The sequence below is a fragment of the Microchirus variegatus genome (genome assembly GCF_963457635.1).
Source record: "Microchirus variegatus genome assembly, chromosome: 15".
NCBI classification, from domain to species: domain Eukaryota; kingdom Metazoa; phylum Chordata; class Actinopteri; order Pleuronectiformes; family Soleidae; genus Microchirus; species Microchirus variegatus.
In genome coordinates this window covers 24280771-24296349 of record NC_139816.1, presented here as the reverse complement: position 1 = coordinate 24296349, position 15579 = coordinate 24280771, and the positions used below count along the sequence as shown (strand labels likewise).

The 15579-nt window shown below is 44.2% G+C and overlaps 2 protein-coding genes across 6 annotated transcripts in view; both read left to right on the top strand.

Annotated features, from left to right (window-relative positions):
• Positions 1-4799, top strand: part of LOC310937161 (receptor-type tyrosine-protein phosphatase mu-like) — a 95957-nt gene extending 91158 nt beyond the window's left edge. For all 5 annotated transcript variants that reach the window (XM_083901370.1, XM_083901369.1, XM_083901368.1 and 2 more), the window contains 6 exons: positions 345-518; positions 1025-1156; positions 1327-1452; positions 2298-2461; positions 3271-3406; positions 3647-4799. In XM_083901370.1, the coding sequence (XP_083757496.1) occupies positions 345-518; positions 1025-1156; positions 1327-1452; positions 2298-2461; positions 3271-3406; positions 3647-3700 (786 nt within the window). In that variant the 3' untranslated portion in view covers positions 3701-4799. The remainder of the gene's footprint in view (positions 1-344; positions 519-1024; positions 1157-1326; positions 1453-2297; positions 2462-3270; positions 3407-3646) is intronic.
• A 244-nt stretch (positions 4800-5043) lies between these two features.
• On the top strand, positions 5044-15579 carry LOC310937457 (zinc finger Y-chromosomal protein 1-like). Its single transcript, XM_083901737.1, has 4 exons — positions 5044-5118; positions 7776-7992; positions 13468-13791; positions 14070-15579. The coding sequence occupies exons 2-4, from the start codon at positions 7785-7787 to the stop codon at positions 15506-15508; spliced, it is 1971 nt and encodes a 656-aa protein (XP_083757863.1). The 5' UTR covers positions 5044-5118; positions 7776-7784; the 3' UTR covers positions 15509-15579.

The window sequence follows — 15579 nt, the reverse complement described above, 5'->3', positions numbered from 1 at the left end:
TTGTTTTTAAAGCTCTTCCTAAAGCTCTTATTAAATCACTTATTTGAGTCATTATTAAAGCTCTTCTTAAAGTTATTATTCAGGGTTTATTAAAACTTAAATAAGGGTCTTTAAATGCTTTGATAAGGGTTTATTAACACTTTAATGAGGGTTTGTTCAAGTTTTAATCAGGTTTAAACGCTTTAGTAAGGATTTATTAACGCATTAGTAAGTGTTTATTAAGAAGTTATTTTTAGACTGAAGTATGATCAGTGACGTGTGATCAATATTGATATTGATCAGTGAAGTATGACCAGTATTGATATTGATCAGTGACGTGTGTGTGTGTGTGTGTGTGTGCTCAGACTCTGAACATGGTGACCCCAACGCTGCGGGTCGAGGACTGCAGCATCGCTCTGTTGCCTAGAAACCACGAGAAGAACCGCTGCATGGACGTGTTGCCTCCTGACCGCTGTCTGCCCTTCCTCATCACCATCGATGGAGAAAGTTCCAACTACATCAACGCTGCACTGATGGACGTAAGTTGAACACACACACCCCTGTTGAGACAACACAAGTTTTTATGTGACAACCAAAACAAGAACAAAACCTCAGACGTTAGAAAACACGAACTGTGCCTTTAAATAAAGAACAGAGCGAAACAAACGATGACCTCAGCATCACACAGACGCACACATGCAGTCACACACACACAATGTGGTCAGATATTTGGTTGGTTTCCATGACAGCAGAGTTGTTTATTAGTAAAATGGCAGGGTAGGATGTCCAGAACTGTGGTTTGTGTGTGTGTGTGTGTGTGTGTGTGTGTGTGTGTGTGTGTGTGTGTGTGTGTGTGTGTGTGTGTGTGTGTGTGTGTGTGTGTGTGTGTGTGTGTGTGTGTGTGTGTGCGTGCTTGGTGAATGGAAAAGTCAGAGCTTATTTCACAATAAAGCTCAGAAATTATACTAAAAGTATTAAAAACCTAGCCACATGGATGTTTATTCTGCAGTGTGATGTAATTTCCTGTTTGACGTCCATATTTCAGAGCTACAAGCAGCCCTCGGCCTTCATCGTTACCCAGCATCCTTTGCCAAACACAGTGAAGGACTTCTGGCGTCTGGTTCTCGACTATCACTGTACATCCATCGTCATGCTGAACGATGTGGACCCTGCACAGGTAACACACACACACACACAGGTAACACACAGGCACACACTCACAGAGATACACACACAGGTAGCACACAGTCACACAGACACACTCTGATGAGTGGTGCCCCCTTGTGTCTCATCTGTTTCAGCTATGTCTCCTGTCTTAGCTGTGTCTCATCTGTCTCTGTGTCTCAGCTGTGTCCTCAGTACTGGCCAGAGAACGGTGTCCATCGTCTCGGCTCACTGCAGGTGGAGTTTGTCTCTGCGGACCTGGAGGAGGACGTCATCAGTCGCATCTTCAGGATCTACAACACGGCCAGGGTGCGTTTGTTTTTTTACTCTACCACCTGCTGCTGGTGACAGAGGCAACAAAAATGTTAGTGGGTAGTTGGCAGTAGTGGGCCTAGCTTTTAAGGCTTAGTTGGTGCCAGCTGCTAATGTTAGCTTTATTAGCTAATGTTAGCTCCATTAGCTCATATCTGCTTATGTTAGCTTGATTAGCTGATATCTGCTAATGTTAGCTTTATTAGCTGATATCTGCTGATGTTAGCTTTATTAGCTGATATTTGCTAATGTTAGCTGATATTAGCTTTATTAGTTAATATCTGCTAATGTTAGCTTTATTAGCTTATGTTAGCCGATGCTATTTGCATTGTTAATATAAGAAGATGCAGCTCCTTCAGTGTGTGTGTGCTTCTTCCACGTTTCACCAGATTTAGCAAAGGGTGTGTTTGATTTAAACCCCTTCCCCTCCCTGTCAGGTTCAGTTTAAGTTGAGATGTGTTTGATTTGTGCCTCATTTCCCTCTGTGTTATCCAGACTCCACCCACCTGACTGTGGCAGGTCATTTCAGTGTGTTTGATTTCAACTCTTTCTCCTCTCGTGATTCATGTAATCATCTGTTTTTCCTTCCACTGGTCTCCACCCCTCCTCCCCTCTCACTTTCCAGTACGTCCTTCTTTCCTGTTGCTTCTCTCCTTCTTTCCTTTCCTTTGCCTTCTTTCCATCTCCAAATCCTCTTTCATCCTCCCTCACTCCTTACATCTTCCCTCCTTCCCACACAGTTTAGTTTAGGGTGTGTTTGATGTCAGTGTCTTCTTGTGCTCGACATGTTTGCTTGTCCGGGTGCATTTCATTTGACCACCCTGTCCTTCCTGTGTGTTCAGCCACAGGATGGGTACCGTATGGTGCAGCAATTCCAGTTCCTAGGTTGGCCCATGTACCGGGACACGCCCGTGTCCAAGCGCTCCTTCCTCAAACTAGTCCATCAGGTGGACAAATGGCAGGACGAGTACGACGGCGGCGAGGGACGCACAGTCGTGCACTGCCTGTACGACCACCATATGCACGCACATACACACACATGCACTGATGTATTACTGCAGGAGAGAAAGAAATACTTCACATACTGATACTTTAAGTACTTGTTCTACAAATACTCATAGTACACACTCTCACTGTGAAGTGTATACACCCTCACTGTAAAGTACACACTTTCACTGTGAAGTACACATTTACACCATCACTGTAAAGTACACTCTCACTGTGAAGTACAAGTATACACCCTCAATGTAAAGTACACACTCTCACTGTGAAGTACAAGTATACACCCTCAATGATAAGTACACACTCTAACTGTGATGTACAAGTACACACTCTCACTGTGATGTACAGGTATACTCTAAGGACTGAGCTCAAGTTTCATTGGTAGTAATTTGTCTCCATCATGTGGTGAAAAGTGGAATCACACACATTTGAATCTTTCTAACTCTTGTGTCCTCTCTCCTCTCCTCTCGCATCCTCTCACCTCTCTTGTGTCCTCTCTCCTTTCTTGTGTCCTCTCCTGTCTTGTGTCCTCTCTCCTCTCTGGTGTCCTCTCCTCTCTTGTGTCCTTTCTCCTCTCCGGTGTCATGTCCTCTCCTCTCTGGTGTCATGTCCTCTCCTCTCTTGTGTCCTTTCTCCTCTCCGGTGTCATGTCCTCTCCTCTCTTGTGTCCTCTCTCCTCTTGTGTCCTCTCTCCTTTTTGGTGGCTCGTCCTCTCCTCTCCTCTCTGGTGTCCTGTCCTCTCCTCTCTTGTGTCCTTTCTCCTGTCCGGTGTCATGTCCTCTCCTCTCTTGTGTCCTCTCTCCTGTCCCTCAGGAACGGTGGTGGACGCAGTGGCGTGTTCTGCAGCGCCAGTATCGTGTGTGAGATGTTGCGTCAGCAGCGCTGCGTGGACGTCTTTCACGCTGTCAAAACTTTAAGAAACAACAAACCAAACATGGTGGACCTGCTGGTAAATAACAACACAAACATATAAATCAATCAATCTACTTTAACTACATTTTAAAAACTAAAATAGTTGAAATTGAACCAGAAGATTAGTTGATCATTAACCATTAACCAGGGGATGGTTAACTACCAACCAGGGGTTAGAGTGTTAGCTGACAAAATATAGCTAAATGTTAGTTAGCTAAAATTACACTTTCAAAATGTAGAATAATAATGACCTGTGACCTCTGACCTCTCTCTACAGGAACAGTATAAATTCTGTTATGAAGTTGCTCTGGAATATCTCAACTCTGCTTAGCTCCAAACATGGAGGAGGAAGAGGAGGGGCTTGGTGATGAAGAGGAGGGGTTTGGTGATGAGGAGGAGCTGGATGTTTTTGCACTGCCTTGTTGACTGAATGAGTCTCGCATGGACACAGACTCACTTTACTTTCATGTGTCACATTGTTGTTGTTTTGTTGTTGTTGTTTTGTTGTCTTATCGATGAGCTGAAACTAAAAGAACCAAAACAAAAAAAAATAAAAGATGAGTGGGCCGAGGGCGGAGCCTTGAGGAACACTGTGCACATGATTGGTTCATTGTTAAAAATAAATAAAAAATAACCTGTAACTATTAAATAAAGGTCAATGTAAAGGTCAGCTGACTGCTGCTCAGTCTGCTGATGGTGACTGTGTGGTGGGGTCAAAGGTCAAGTATTAAGTGAAGATACTCTGTTTTTTTATAAAGTTGTTTTGTCTATATATGTGTATGAAGACATTGTCTGTCTTTGGTTGTATGAAGACATTGTCCGTCTTCGTCTTCGGTTGTGCTCCATATTGATGGACTTTAAAATAACTGGACTGGAGTGACCTTAACAGGTGGGCGGGGCTAGCTGCTGGTTCTGTTAATATTGTAAATAGAGAAGCGGGAAGTAGAATATTTATTCCTTCATTCATTCATTCACAGTGTCATAATTGAAGCACAGAGAGAGAGAGCGACAATCATACTGTTAAATACATCTGAGTTAATTATTTAACCCTGGTTAAAATGACTCTGGACTAGTCAAACCATGGTTAAAACAGCTTTGGTTAGTTTAACCTTGGTTAAAACGACTCTGGACTAGTTAAACCTTGGTTAAAACAGCTGAGGTCAGTTTAACCTTGGTTAAGAACCACCCTGGATTAGTTAAACCCTGGTTATAAACAAATGGTTGGTTAAACGGCTGTGGGCAATCTAACCCTGGTTAAAATTACCCTGGACTAGTTTAACCCTGGTTAAAACCGGCTGTGGTCAGTTTTACTCTGGTTGTGGTTGGTTAAACGCTGGTTAAGTGTGTTATCTTGGACTGAACTGTCTCTGTTGCTGATAAAAACACATTATTGTGATAAAGTTTTATTTATGTTGTAAGATTCCAGAATATCCCAAATAAAAATATCTACACACGCACACGTTACCTGCGTCAGAGTCACGTTACTTCACCGGGTCTGTTTACAAACCAATGACATTATGTTAATTCAGTGGCTGCACTTTCTCTCCTAACCTGCGGGGGAGCTACCATCCCGCCAAACCAGAGGAGAAGCAGGAAGTAGAAGAAGGAGGAGCGTTTCCGGTGTTTCCTGGAGCTCCAATAGTGATGATAGTTTTTCGTGTTAACATTGAAACACAACGGGGTTTTTTTTTCGCGTTGAAACTTCGTTGGAACGTTAAAACTTCGTCGGAGTGACGCAAGCGCTGTCAGGTAAAATCGGAAACTGTCAGCTAACGTGCGCCGAGAGACGGAGAACCTCTGTTAACTTAGTGCTAATGTTGTTAGCATGGTGCTAAGACTAGCATGTTAGTGCAGTGAGGTTTTTTTCTTTTTTACTTTAGTTTCTCACGTTTTTTGTTTTAATGTTGTGAAAAATAATGAACGTTTTCATATATTTGTCCGGTGACGTCACTGAATCGGGTTAATGTTAATGTAACATTTACAAACAACGTCCAACCTGATTCTAATATTGATCCGATTGATAATATTTAAGTCAATAGTCCAGTTGGGTGTGGTTTGATGACGTTTTTTAGTGAATTGATTTTTGTCTTCACTGAGCTTCACAATGTTTATATGGATTAACAAAATAAAAGTGCTTCAGCTTGTGTCACATTTCGAAATTTATGTCACAACATGTCATCTACAGTGACACTCTGATCTCTTAGTGAAAGTAAATCCAAACAATTCTACTATGTTTTTTTATGATACGGGATGTGCCATCACCTAATCATAGAATAAACAAATTTCACCATAATTCAAGGGTCCTAGTTATCCTACGTGAAGTCAACAAGTTTATACTTGTCAGTGTCAGTTCTATGTTTAAAAGCTTGACCCTGAGTCTGCGACTCTAAGAGTCCTCTCTATATCACGAGAGTCATGTTGCCGTGGTGATGATGCCATACTTACCTCAGGGGCGACCAGTGCAGCGAAAGGAGAAGCCTTCTTCTTCACCTCGGTAGCAAAAAAAACCAGAGAAGTGAAAAGAAAATGCACAAAGTCTGTCCTTTTCTTTTTCTTTCTTTTTAGAAAATATTTTCTGATTTTTATCGTCTTTCTTACAAAACAAGGTAAAAAGAGAAGGCAAAAAATAAAATAAAGCTAAAATAAAGATACTCGAATTCAAAGGTTTTATAATAATAACAAGTGAAAGTCAAATAAAGATACTACTAGAGCTGAAACGATTAATCGATGAATCGATTATTAATCGATTGCTAAATTAATCGCCAACTATTTTGATAATCGATTAATCGGTTTGAAGCTTTTTTCATGATTAAAACAAGATTTCTGATTGTTTCAGCTTCTTAAATGTGTATATTTTCTTAGTCTTTGCTCCACATAACAAAGAAATCATTAAAGGTCACATAGAGTGGTCCTGTTGCACATATATGTGAGTTATGGAGGTCTACTTACATATATTAAGTTGTTTTTATGGTCAAAATCCTCCTTGTTGATGTAAACGAGCCGATTGAAATCTGTCCTTTTCGAAGCGCTTGTCAGTCGCGCTATTTAAGCCATAAATCTCGCCCGAGAAGACAGAGTGTGTTGTGATTGGCCAGCCAGCGTAGAGCCTTCCCACCTGTGTTGTGATTGGCCAGGTATCTGGAAGTGACGTAATCTATCACGTCAGCTCTCAGAAGCGCAGCTCCCTCTCTGGAGCGGTGGATGCACTGCTCCTCATTATCAAAACATTGTTTTAACAATGTTTAAAAATAGCTTCGTCACGACTCCCCGCCGCAGCCCCTTTATGACTTCAAACCGGAGTCAGACCCAGAGTCAGAAGACACTGTTGCTCGTGAAACACCTCCACAACGGACGTTATTCTTCTTCTGCGGTTCAATGTACGCAACCGGATGTGCCCGGACTACCGCCCGGAGCAGGACGATCGGTTGTTCAGGAGAACCGCTGCTTACGTAACTATAACGGGATTTTCAGTGATCTCGTTGAGCCCCGAGATTACAATAAAACACAACGTTCTCAGCAATGGCTGAACTGTTTGTTTCGAACCGTCAGGCTTCATAAACAAGGTAATGACGCAGATACACACCAAAAAAAACAGCGATAATAGGAACTTCCAGTCTAGTTCCGCTTTAAAACTGAATCATTTTGGTTTGTGGACAAAACCAGACATTCAAGAACATCGTCATTTTCAGGTTTGACAAACACTGATCAATGTTTTATTTAATATTTTCTGACATTTTCTGGACCAACCGATTCATCGATTAATCGAGAAAATAATCGGCAGATTAATTGATTACGAAAATAATCGTTAGTTGCAGCTCTAGATACTACATTACAAAGTCTAGGACAGGGGTGACAAACTCATTTTGGTCCGGGGGCTACATCCAGCTTAATCCAACCTCAAGGGGGCCCGGACCAGTAAACTCATCGCAAAATGACATCGAAGTAATAATAAGTCCACTTTTTTCTTTGTATTAATTACTGCAAAGAAGAAGAATTATAAAATTCTATGTATTAAATGCATCATTCTTTTCCGGGCATGGAAATTAATAACGCCAAAGACACGCCAACAGTTCATATAACTATGTTGGACCGGACAACAATGCCGACAGCAACACACAGAGAACGTCAGACGAACTGAAATTGCTTTGCGCTGTTGTTAGCCACACCGGAGCTAAATGCCAGTAACGCAGCACATTGACGTCATGACGCTCGAACGTCGCAGCCAATAGATGACGGACGTTAACAAACAACGTCATCACGCTCCCGAGCAGTGCTGCGTGATGATTCACCTGGAGGTGTGCGGTTACCATGGAGACGACTAAATCTTTCACAGACTCTTAAATTGAAAGTTGTTTTGAGATAAGTATGATCAAAAAGCGTTCCTTCTGATTTGTGCTTGTACTCAGGTGTTTAAGATGGAGCCCCCTGCTGGAGAAACAGAGCAGCTGTGTGTGTTCCTGCTCAGAGCAGAGGAGGAGGTGAAGAGGAGGGAGGTGGCCTGTCAGTGGGAGAGTCCACAGCAGCAGAGCAAAGAGGTGGCCTGTCAGAGCGACTCAGCAGAACACAGGGATGCTGCAGTCCAGGTGGACCTGCTGCCTCAGCCGCTCAGCTGGTCGCACTCAGGTGAGTCAGCACCTGAATCATTAAAGATGCAGGTTAAAACTAAATAATCTAATGTCTTTAATACAAATGGAACAAATATTTTTTTTTAATGCTGAGACTTTTCCATGAATTAAAGGTCCCATATTATATCCTATTAACCCAAGTTAAACTAGATCCTGGTGCCCTAATGAACATGTCTGTGTCATGCTTTAGTCAAAATATCATAAGGATGAAGCACAATAGCAGTTCAATAACCCTGCCAAAACAGCCTTTTTCAGAACGCTCGGTTTTGTGCCTGGTCATTTACATGTGAATGGGACCCAGGTAAACACACATCCACTGCTTCCAGGGGAGTGTCGCCACTTATCACCTATTGTCATGCACCGTCGGCACAACCCCCGCTCTGTATACCCCATAGTAATGTCCGTTTACCCGTTGTTACTGAGTTTCACCGTAAAGGCCACATTATACTTCTCCGACTGCGTAATGCGTTATCCGTTTGCGTCACCACGTAGACCACTCGAGCCTTTATACTTATGCGTCGTGGTGACGGATAGGCGCTGCAATTTCCCGCCCCAATCAGTAGGGGTCGCTGCGCAAGGTTGTTGTGCTTTTGGCTACAGTGAGCAATGGCGTCCGAGGGAGAAAGACTGTTGTTGTTGAAACAGCGGCCGTTTGTCACTTTTCTGTGTCCCGGAACGCAGTTTTAAGATAATTTGAGGCGAGAAATTGGCCATTTAGAGTCTAAACATGTGCTGTGTGTGTGTGCGTAGCCTACGCAGAGCACTCTGCGTAGCCTACGCAGAGCACTCTGCGTAGCCTACGCAGAGCACTTTACGCAGGAGTATAAATTGGGCTTAATGCATAGAGTGATCACGATTTTGGCTCTCGCGATCATAAAAACATTAAAATCGAAGAAAAACGATTAATGCGCCGCGCGGCGCGACATGTATGTAAATTGCCATGCTAGAAAAAGACCCTGAACGCACCAGTGTTACTACGGCTCCAACTGACGTGTGTGGATCAACAACACGAGGAGAGAACGTGGAAACACGACAGAAAGGCAGCCTTTGGTTGAGAAGAAATGTAGGACAACATCTACATCTTTTTGCAGTGCTTTCAAACGCATGCTCCTCATATCACCAATCCACACATGTCACTGGCTAACCGCAGGCACGTAACTGGTGCGTTCAAGGTGTCCCTCCAGCATAGGAATTTACACACACAATCAACAACAAAGGAGCTAAGGTGGAGCTGTGAAGTACTCTGCCTGGCGGGTGCCAACATTCACCGTGAAATGTCCGCACTGTTGTCACTTGGTCTGGAGGTGTAAACATCGCGTGTTTTATCGCCTATACTTGCACAAAGTGGAACCACTAAAACATGACTGAGTCTTGTTTTTTCACATTTTGGGGACTGGTATGGCCCCCTGAGTCCCAAATATAAGTACTAAAAGATTAAAAAGTTGATTTTGCACAATAGGGGACCTTTAAGACTTTTTTCCCCACTCCTAGTTCACACCAGAATTTAAAGGTCCCATATTATACCCAATTTCTCCAAGTTAAACTGGTTCCCTGGTGTCCTAATAAACATGTCTGTGACATGCTTTGGTCAAAATACCATAAGCATGAAGCACCACAGCAGTTCAATCACCCTGCTAAAACAGCCCAGTTCAGAACGCTCTGTTAAGTAGAATCTCTTAAAAAAAAAAAAAAAAGTAAAACAAAACTTAAAGGACACGACATCAGCCACAGAGGCTACTCTGAACTAACAGCAGTCGGAAAAGTGATAATTTGCAGGCACATTGCTGTCGTATATAACATATATCCACTGGACAGATCAATCCTCTGAGGCTGGAAGTTTTGGCACTTTTCCACTAGCTCTACACTACACGGCACTGAGCGACACGGCACGAAACGGCACGGTTTAGTTGTGTTTCCACTACAGAGAACGTACCTTCTCAACGTGGGCGTGGTTATCACAACACGACTGCAACCCTGCTGCGCGAAACTGCTGTGACGTCTTATACGCGAGACACACACACATAAACAATGGCGGATGTGGACTCGTTCTGTTGCTCGGTCTGTGGCATTTGTTCACACACAGAAGAGAAGATCTACAGGCGGCAAGAAGAAATACTGTGGAGGCGTACAGAAAAGTTTGGGAAGTCATACAACATGAAACTGAAGATGAGATGTTGCGAGACGACGAGTGAGGGTAAGATAAATATAGTTGCTATCGCTAACTAGCTCATATACAGTACTGTGCAGAAACTCTGTTGTTTTTTTGAGTATGTAATACTCACGCATGTCTTGAATAAACCTGGCGATTTACCAGTAACATTAATTAAGGTTCCACTCCAGTATTAACAGAGTTGTGTTATTATTCAAGTGTAAGGGTAGATCACACTAAATACTGGACACCTGTAGAGGATGTTTTTTTAAACAACAAAAAACTGCATACATATATTCTGATTGTGTTCCAGTAGAAATAATGATCCTCTATTGTCATTATAGCAACAATCTAATGGTGGCCTAAGACTTCTACATATTACTGTACAAGTGTACAATGTAGTAATGACCGAAATCTACCTCTATTTTTGGTATTCTGGTATTAACGTAAGCATGCTGCCTGTGTGTTTCAGATGGTTCTGTCACTCCTGAAAAGGAATGACTGTGATGTCCAGCTGGTGAAATCCATGGTGGTGACCTGCTGTGCTCTGCATAACCTGTGTGAAAATCATGGTGAGACCTATGACACTGAATGAGATGCACACACAGCAGCTACAGTGGTTGAACCTGTGGTGGTAGTGGCACAGGGTGTAGAGGAGGCCAGAGATGTAGGTGAGGGCCTGATGTGTCACTTGTTGTTAATTTGTAAAATGCTTTATTATTGTACTGTTTTTCACTGAATTACAAATAAAAGTTTGTACTTTCTGCAGAGATGTCTCCTTTTGTCTGTATACGTTTTGTTTGTAAAGGCTGCCACAATTAAAAGAAAAAGAAAAGAAATACACATGACGTAATCAAATAAGTCACATTGTTGTTTATTCAAACAAAAAAACACAGCAAACCAAAGTTAAAGTGCAACACAGCAAATCCAATAAACTGTACATAGGTGGTGGAGTCCTAGGACAGGAGGGAGGAAATAGGTCACATGCTCCTGCCACCTATTGCCTGGACAAGCTGCCCAATGACTCAAAGGAATGCGTGGTTGAACGCAGCACTCTCGTGGTGTGGCGGTTACGTTGTGTCTGGTTCCACTCCTGCTACTGAACATCATCCACCTGAAGCTCTGCTAGGACAGCTGTGAGCTTCTTTTTCTCTTCCCTCCATAACACTATAGAGAAGAAGAAAGGGGTTATTAATCAAACCATTAAGGAAATACACAAATGCTGTAAATCATGTTTATTATTTCTTACCAGTTGCACAGAGCTGTGGTCTGTGGCGAAGTTGGTTCCCCCCGATAACGAAGCAGCTGATGGCTCTGCTGGGGTGGAAGAACACTCCTCACATATGGAATGGGATTCTTGAACAAAAGAAGTGTACACATACGCTGTAATTACACGCATAACAATATATATATATTCAGCCACAGACTGAAACACCCTAAATGAAGGAGCTTTATCATTATTATTATCCTTTATTTCTCCCTGCAGCTGTTAGCTCTCATTAGACAATATATAACCACGCTCCTCATCCCATGTGCAATATACTGTCTTCTTGCAAAAGTGCAATATAGACATATAATATCCAGTGCTCATTCTCTGTCCATAATGTAAATATAGAACCAATACTGTATATTCTGGTCTAGTCTGTTTTAACACACAAAAACAACACGTTACATGGTAGTAAGTCTAATTCATGACTTGTACAAATCTGGTTTCATTTACAGGTTTACGTAATGTTTTGTTGTAGGTTGAGCACCTAATAGCGACATTGCTAACTAGCTAGCCAACTACGTTGTCTCGTGTAAACAGACGGACAGAGCTTACCGACACACATGATGTTACTTTTATAATGTCTTGTTTAAGCGAGTTTATTCTCAGCAGTAGTTAAACGTTGCTCTCAGGCTGAAAATGAAAAACTTACCGTTGGCGTGTGCGGAGTTGTTGGCGTTGCTGTGTACGCCGTGAGCGGACATCGACTCCCAGTAAGACCTGCTCGTTACGGGCGGCTCCGTCCAGCTCTCTGTATTTTGTCGTCTCCGACTAAACACAGGACAGTCTGGACCTCGTCATTGGACCATGGAGTGTTCTTATGCAGAGTCGCCATGTCGAAGTATTTGCGCGCTACTATTTTTTGAAAAATGGTGGAATAGACTCCTGCATCCTGTATTTTATGTCGAGCTCATGACGCACCCAGTGACGACACTTCTAGCCAATCAGTTGCCGGCAGTTTTGACCAATTAGCGCATAGTACCTGCTCATAGTACCGGCACCACTGAATGGAACCTCACCACCGCAGGTACTAAAAATAGTGCCGAGTTCCAGGTACTACGCTAGTGGAAACACTCGCTAAACCGTGTTGTGTAGCGCAGTGCCGTTGAAAGTCGGGTTGGTGGAAAAGCGCCATTTGTGTAGGATTCTGTGCTGCACTGTGGAGCCAAGAATAGAAGCTTACGCGGACGTCCGGTTTCCGATTACCGTTGCCCTCGCCAGCAATCTCGCTTTGTGGAGCTCTGTGAGAAAACATTTCCCGGAATTTAGCGTCTTGTGACGTCCCAATGAGTGCGGAAGTCAACATTGCGTGTTTTATCTCCTGTACTTAGACTGAGGAAGACCACAAAAACATGAGTGAGTCCATCTTTTTTCACACTTTGGCGACTGGTAGGGCAAGTATTAAAATTATGAAAAAGTTGATTTTGCATAATATGGGACTTTTAAAGGGATAGTTCAGGACTATCGCTGATCTAACTCACACCAAAGTCCATAGAGAAAAATCTGTGATTTTAACATCACTGCACACATGAGTTGTTGATTCACTGCTGCCTCCATCACTTAGTTCAAAGGTCTGATTTTGTCACTTCAGTGAAATTCTTTGTTCAGATTGGCCTCAGTGACATGAAGTGACCACACGAGGCAGCAGTAGACCAGCAGCTCCTGTGTCCCTGCCAGCTAAAATCACTTATTTTCCCTATGGACTTTGGTGTGGGAGAGTGAGTGGTTTACAAATGTTAGTTTCATGTTGGTAAAGTCTGTCTAACGGTAATATAAAGACGTGTCCATGTGACATAGACATCATAGACTTTTGTTTAGAGGATAAAATCAGATCTTTCTCCTGCTGTACCTCATATCACCGCAGTTCGATAATCCTGATTTGTCCCTTCAATTCCACATCTGAAAGGGTTGAATTAAACATTATCATGATGTAAATTATTGAATGTAAAAAAACTGGCTGCCAGGCCCCAACCATGGTTTGCATGCAGTAACATGTTTGTGACACTAGGTAGCAGCAGATGACAGATTTGATGATGTCCCCGATTGTGTGTCAGCAGCTCCATCACCTGACATGCTGCTACAGTGTTTGTCTGTCAGACCTGATGGACCACATGGGGGTGCTCTGCTGGAGCACTGTACCTCCTCATCCACCAGGACCAGAACCAGAACTATCAAACCTGCTGTCAGACTCTCGCCCACACTCACTCCAGAGTCCAGAACCCAGAGGAGACCGACTCCTCAGAACCACAACAACAGCACACGGAGCACGACAACTCCACGCTGCCGCAAACGATCACACCGCCCCCGGTCATCTGACACTGAGCCGGAGGAGGAGCCAGGAGACACAGGTGATCCCAGCTGGACTCCAGGCCCAGGAGAAGGTGGGAGACGTGAACAGCCATGTGATTTAAACAATAATGGGTTTTATAATAGTTTTAAATTTATAATAAAGTAATGAAATATGTTAACTATATGTATATAGTTTTTAGTCTGTTAATGTTTTCACTTGCATTGGAACAAACAAATTTTATTTTAAATAATTTTTTTCTGCTTCTAGTTTGAATTTAAAAATGTTTAACATTGATTGATCGATTGATTGATTGATTTGATTGGATGATTTTGATTTTCACCTCTTCTCACTTTGACTCTGTTTCCTCAGAAGAAGAAGAAGAAGAAGAAGAAGAAACGGCGGCATCTCCGGCGAGTGTGTGGCGTGACTCAGACTCCCAGCATGCACTTATGGCGGTGAAGCTGGAGGTTGACAGCATTGTGTGCGACGTTTGTGGGAAAGTGATGAAGAACAAGTCGAGTTTGGCGCGACACTCCTTCATCCACACGGGGAAGAAGCCATTTGCCTGTCACCTGTGCGACCTGCGCTTCAACCGCCGCGATAACCTGCAGCACCACCTGAACCGACTCCACCCAAATGGCGTCACCAGGCTGGAGAAGCAGCGGGCGGCACCGGCATGGCTCTGTGCCGCATGCGGGAAAACCTTCAGCTGCAGGTCGCGACTGAAGACTCACGAGGTCATTCACTCTGGAGTCAAACCTCACCGCTGTGACCTTTGCTCTAAAGCCTACATGAGGACCAACGACCTGGAGCACCACAAGAAGATTGTCCATGTAGAGGGTATTGCCACGACGCCACGGCCCAGCTCACTGCTCTGCGACTTCTGCGGTAAAGAGTTTAAATGTCGCTCGCAGCTCGTCGTCCACTTGCAGACGCACACAGGCGAGCGACCGCATCTCTGCGACATCTGTGGGCGCAAGTTCGCCCGCCAGCACCAGCTCAAACGCCACAAGATCCTGAAGCACGCCAACCACGAGAACGGAGACGAGCCGTCGCCCAACACGTCGTTTGCCTGCAGCGTTTGTGGGAAGCGGATAAAATCTGAAGCTCACCTCGCCGCTCACTCGCACGCCCACACGGACGAGAAGCTGCACCGCTGCGGTGTCTGTCTGCGAAGTTTCCAGCGCGCCACCTGCCTGAAGCAGCACCACCTGCGCGTCCACCTGAAGGTTAAAGCTAACAAGGCAGTGCGCGGTGTCAGCGGGAACAGGAGGAGCATGCTGCAGGCCAAAGCGTTCCCATGTCCCATCTGTGGAAAAGTGTTCAAGTTCAAATCCCTGCTGACGAGTCACTCACTGATCCACAGCGAAGTCCGGCCGCACGCCTGCGACTTCTGCAGCCGCAGCTTCCGCCGCCGCAGCCATCTGAAGAGACACCGTGAGGTTGTCCACGCCAACGGAGCACGAGCACCACAGAGTTTCGTCTGCCACATCTGCGGCAAAGACAAGAAGTGTCGCTCGCAGCTCGACCGCCATGTCATCATCCACACGGGCGAGCGGCCGTTCGCCTGCGACCTCTGCTCCGCCTGCTTCAATCGCCGCGGCAACCTTCAGCAGCACAGGAGGCGAATGCACGGTCTGGGGGAGTCACTGACCGAGGAGGCTCCGCCCATTCTGTTTGATAACGACATGTTTCTGACGTACAAACAGGAAGAGACGGTGGTCACCGCTCACTCCATCGAGGAGCAGGAGGGGTCGACCAACGAAAACGAGGGTGTCGACGACGGTCGGCAGCTTTACGCTTCCTGATGTCACCTGAACTGAGCTCGCTCAGAATGCCCTATGCTGACTCTACTGAGCTCACTCAGAACACCCAAAAC

Bases quoted from the DNA above. Each gene is read 5' to 3' on its own strand.
- LOC310937457 (XM_083901737.1), top strand. From the start codon at position 7,785: ATGGAGCCCCCTGCTGGAGAAACAGAGCAGCTGTGTGTGTTCCTGCTC. The intron at 7,993-13,467 runs GTGAGTCAGCAC...GTGTGTCAGCAG, and splicing joins GCTCAGCTGGTCGCACTCAG to CTCCATCACCTGACATGCTG. The intron at 13,792-14,069 runs GTGGGAGACGTG...CTGTTTCCTCAG, and splicing joins GACTCCAGGCCCAGGAGAAG to AAGAAGAAGAAGAAGAAGAA.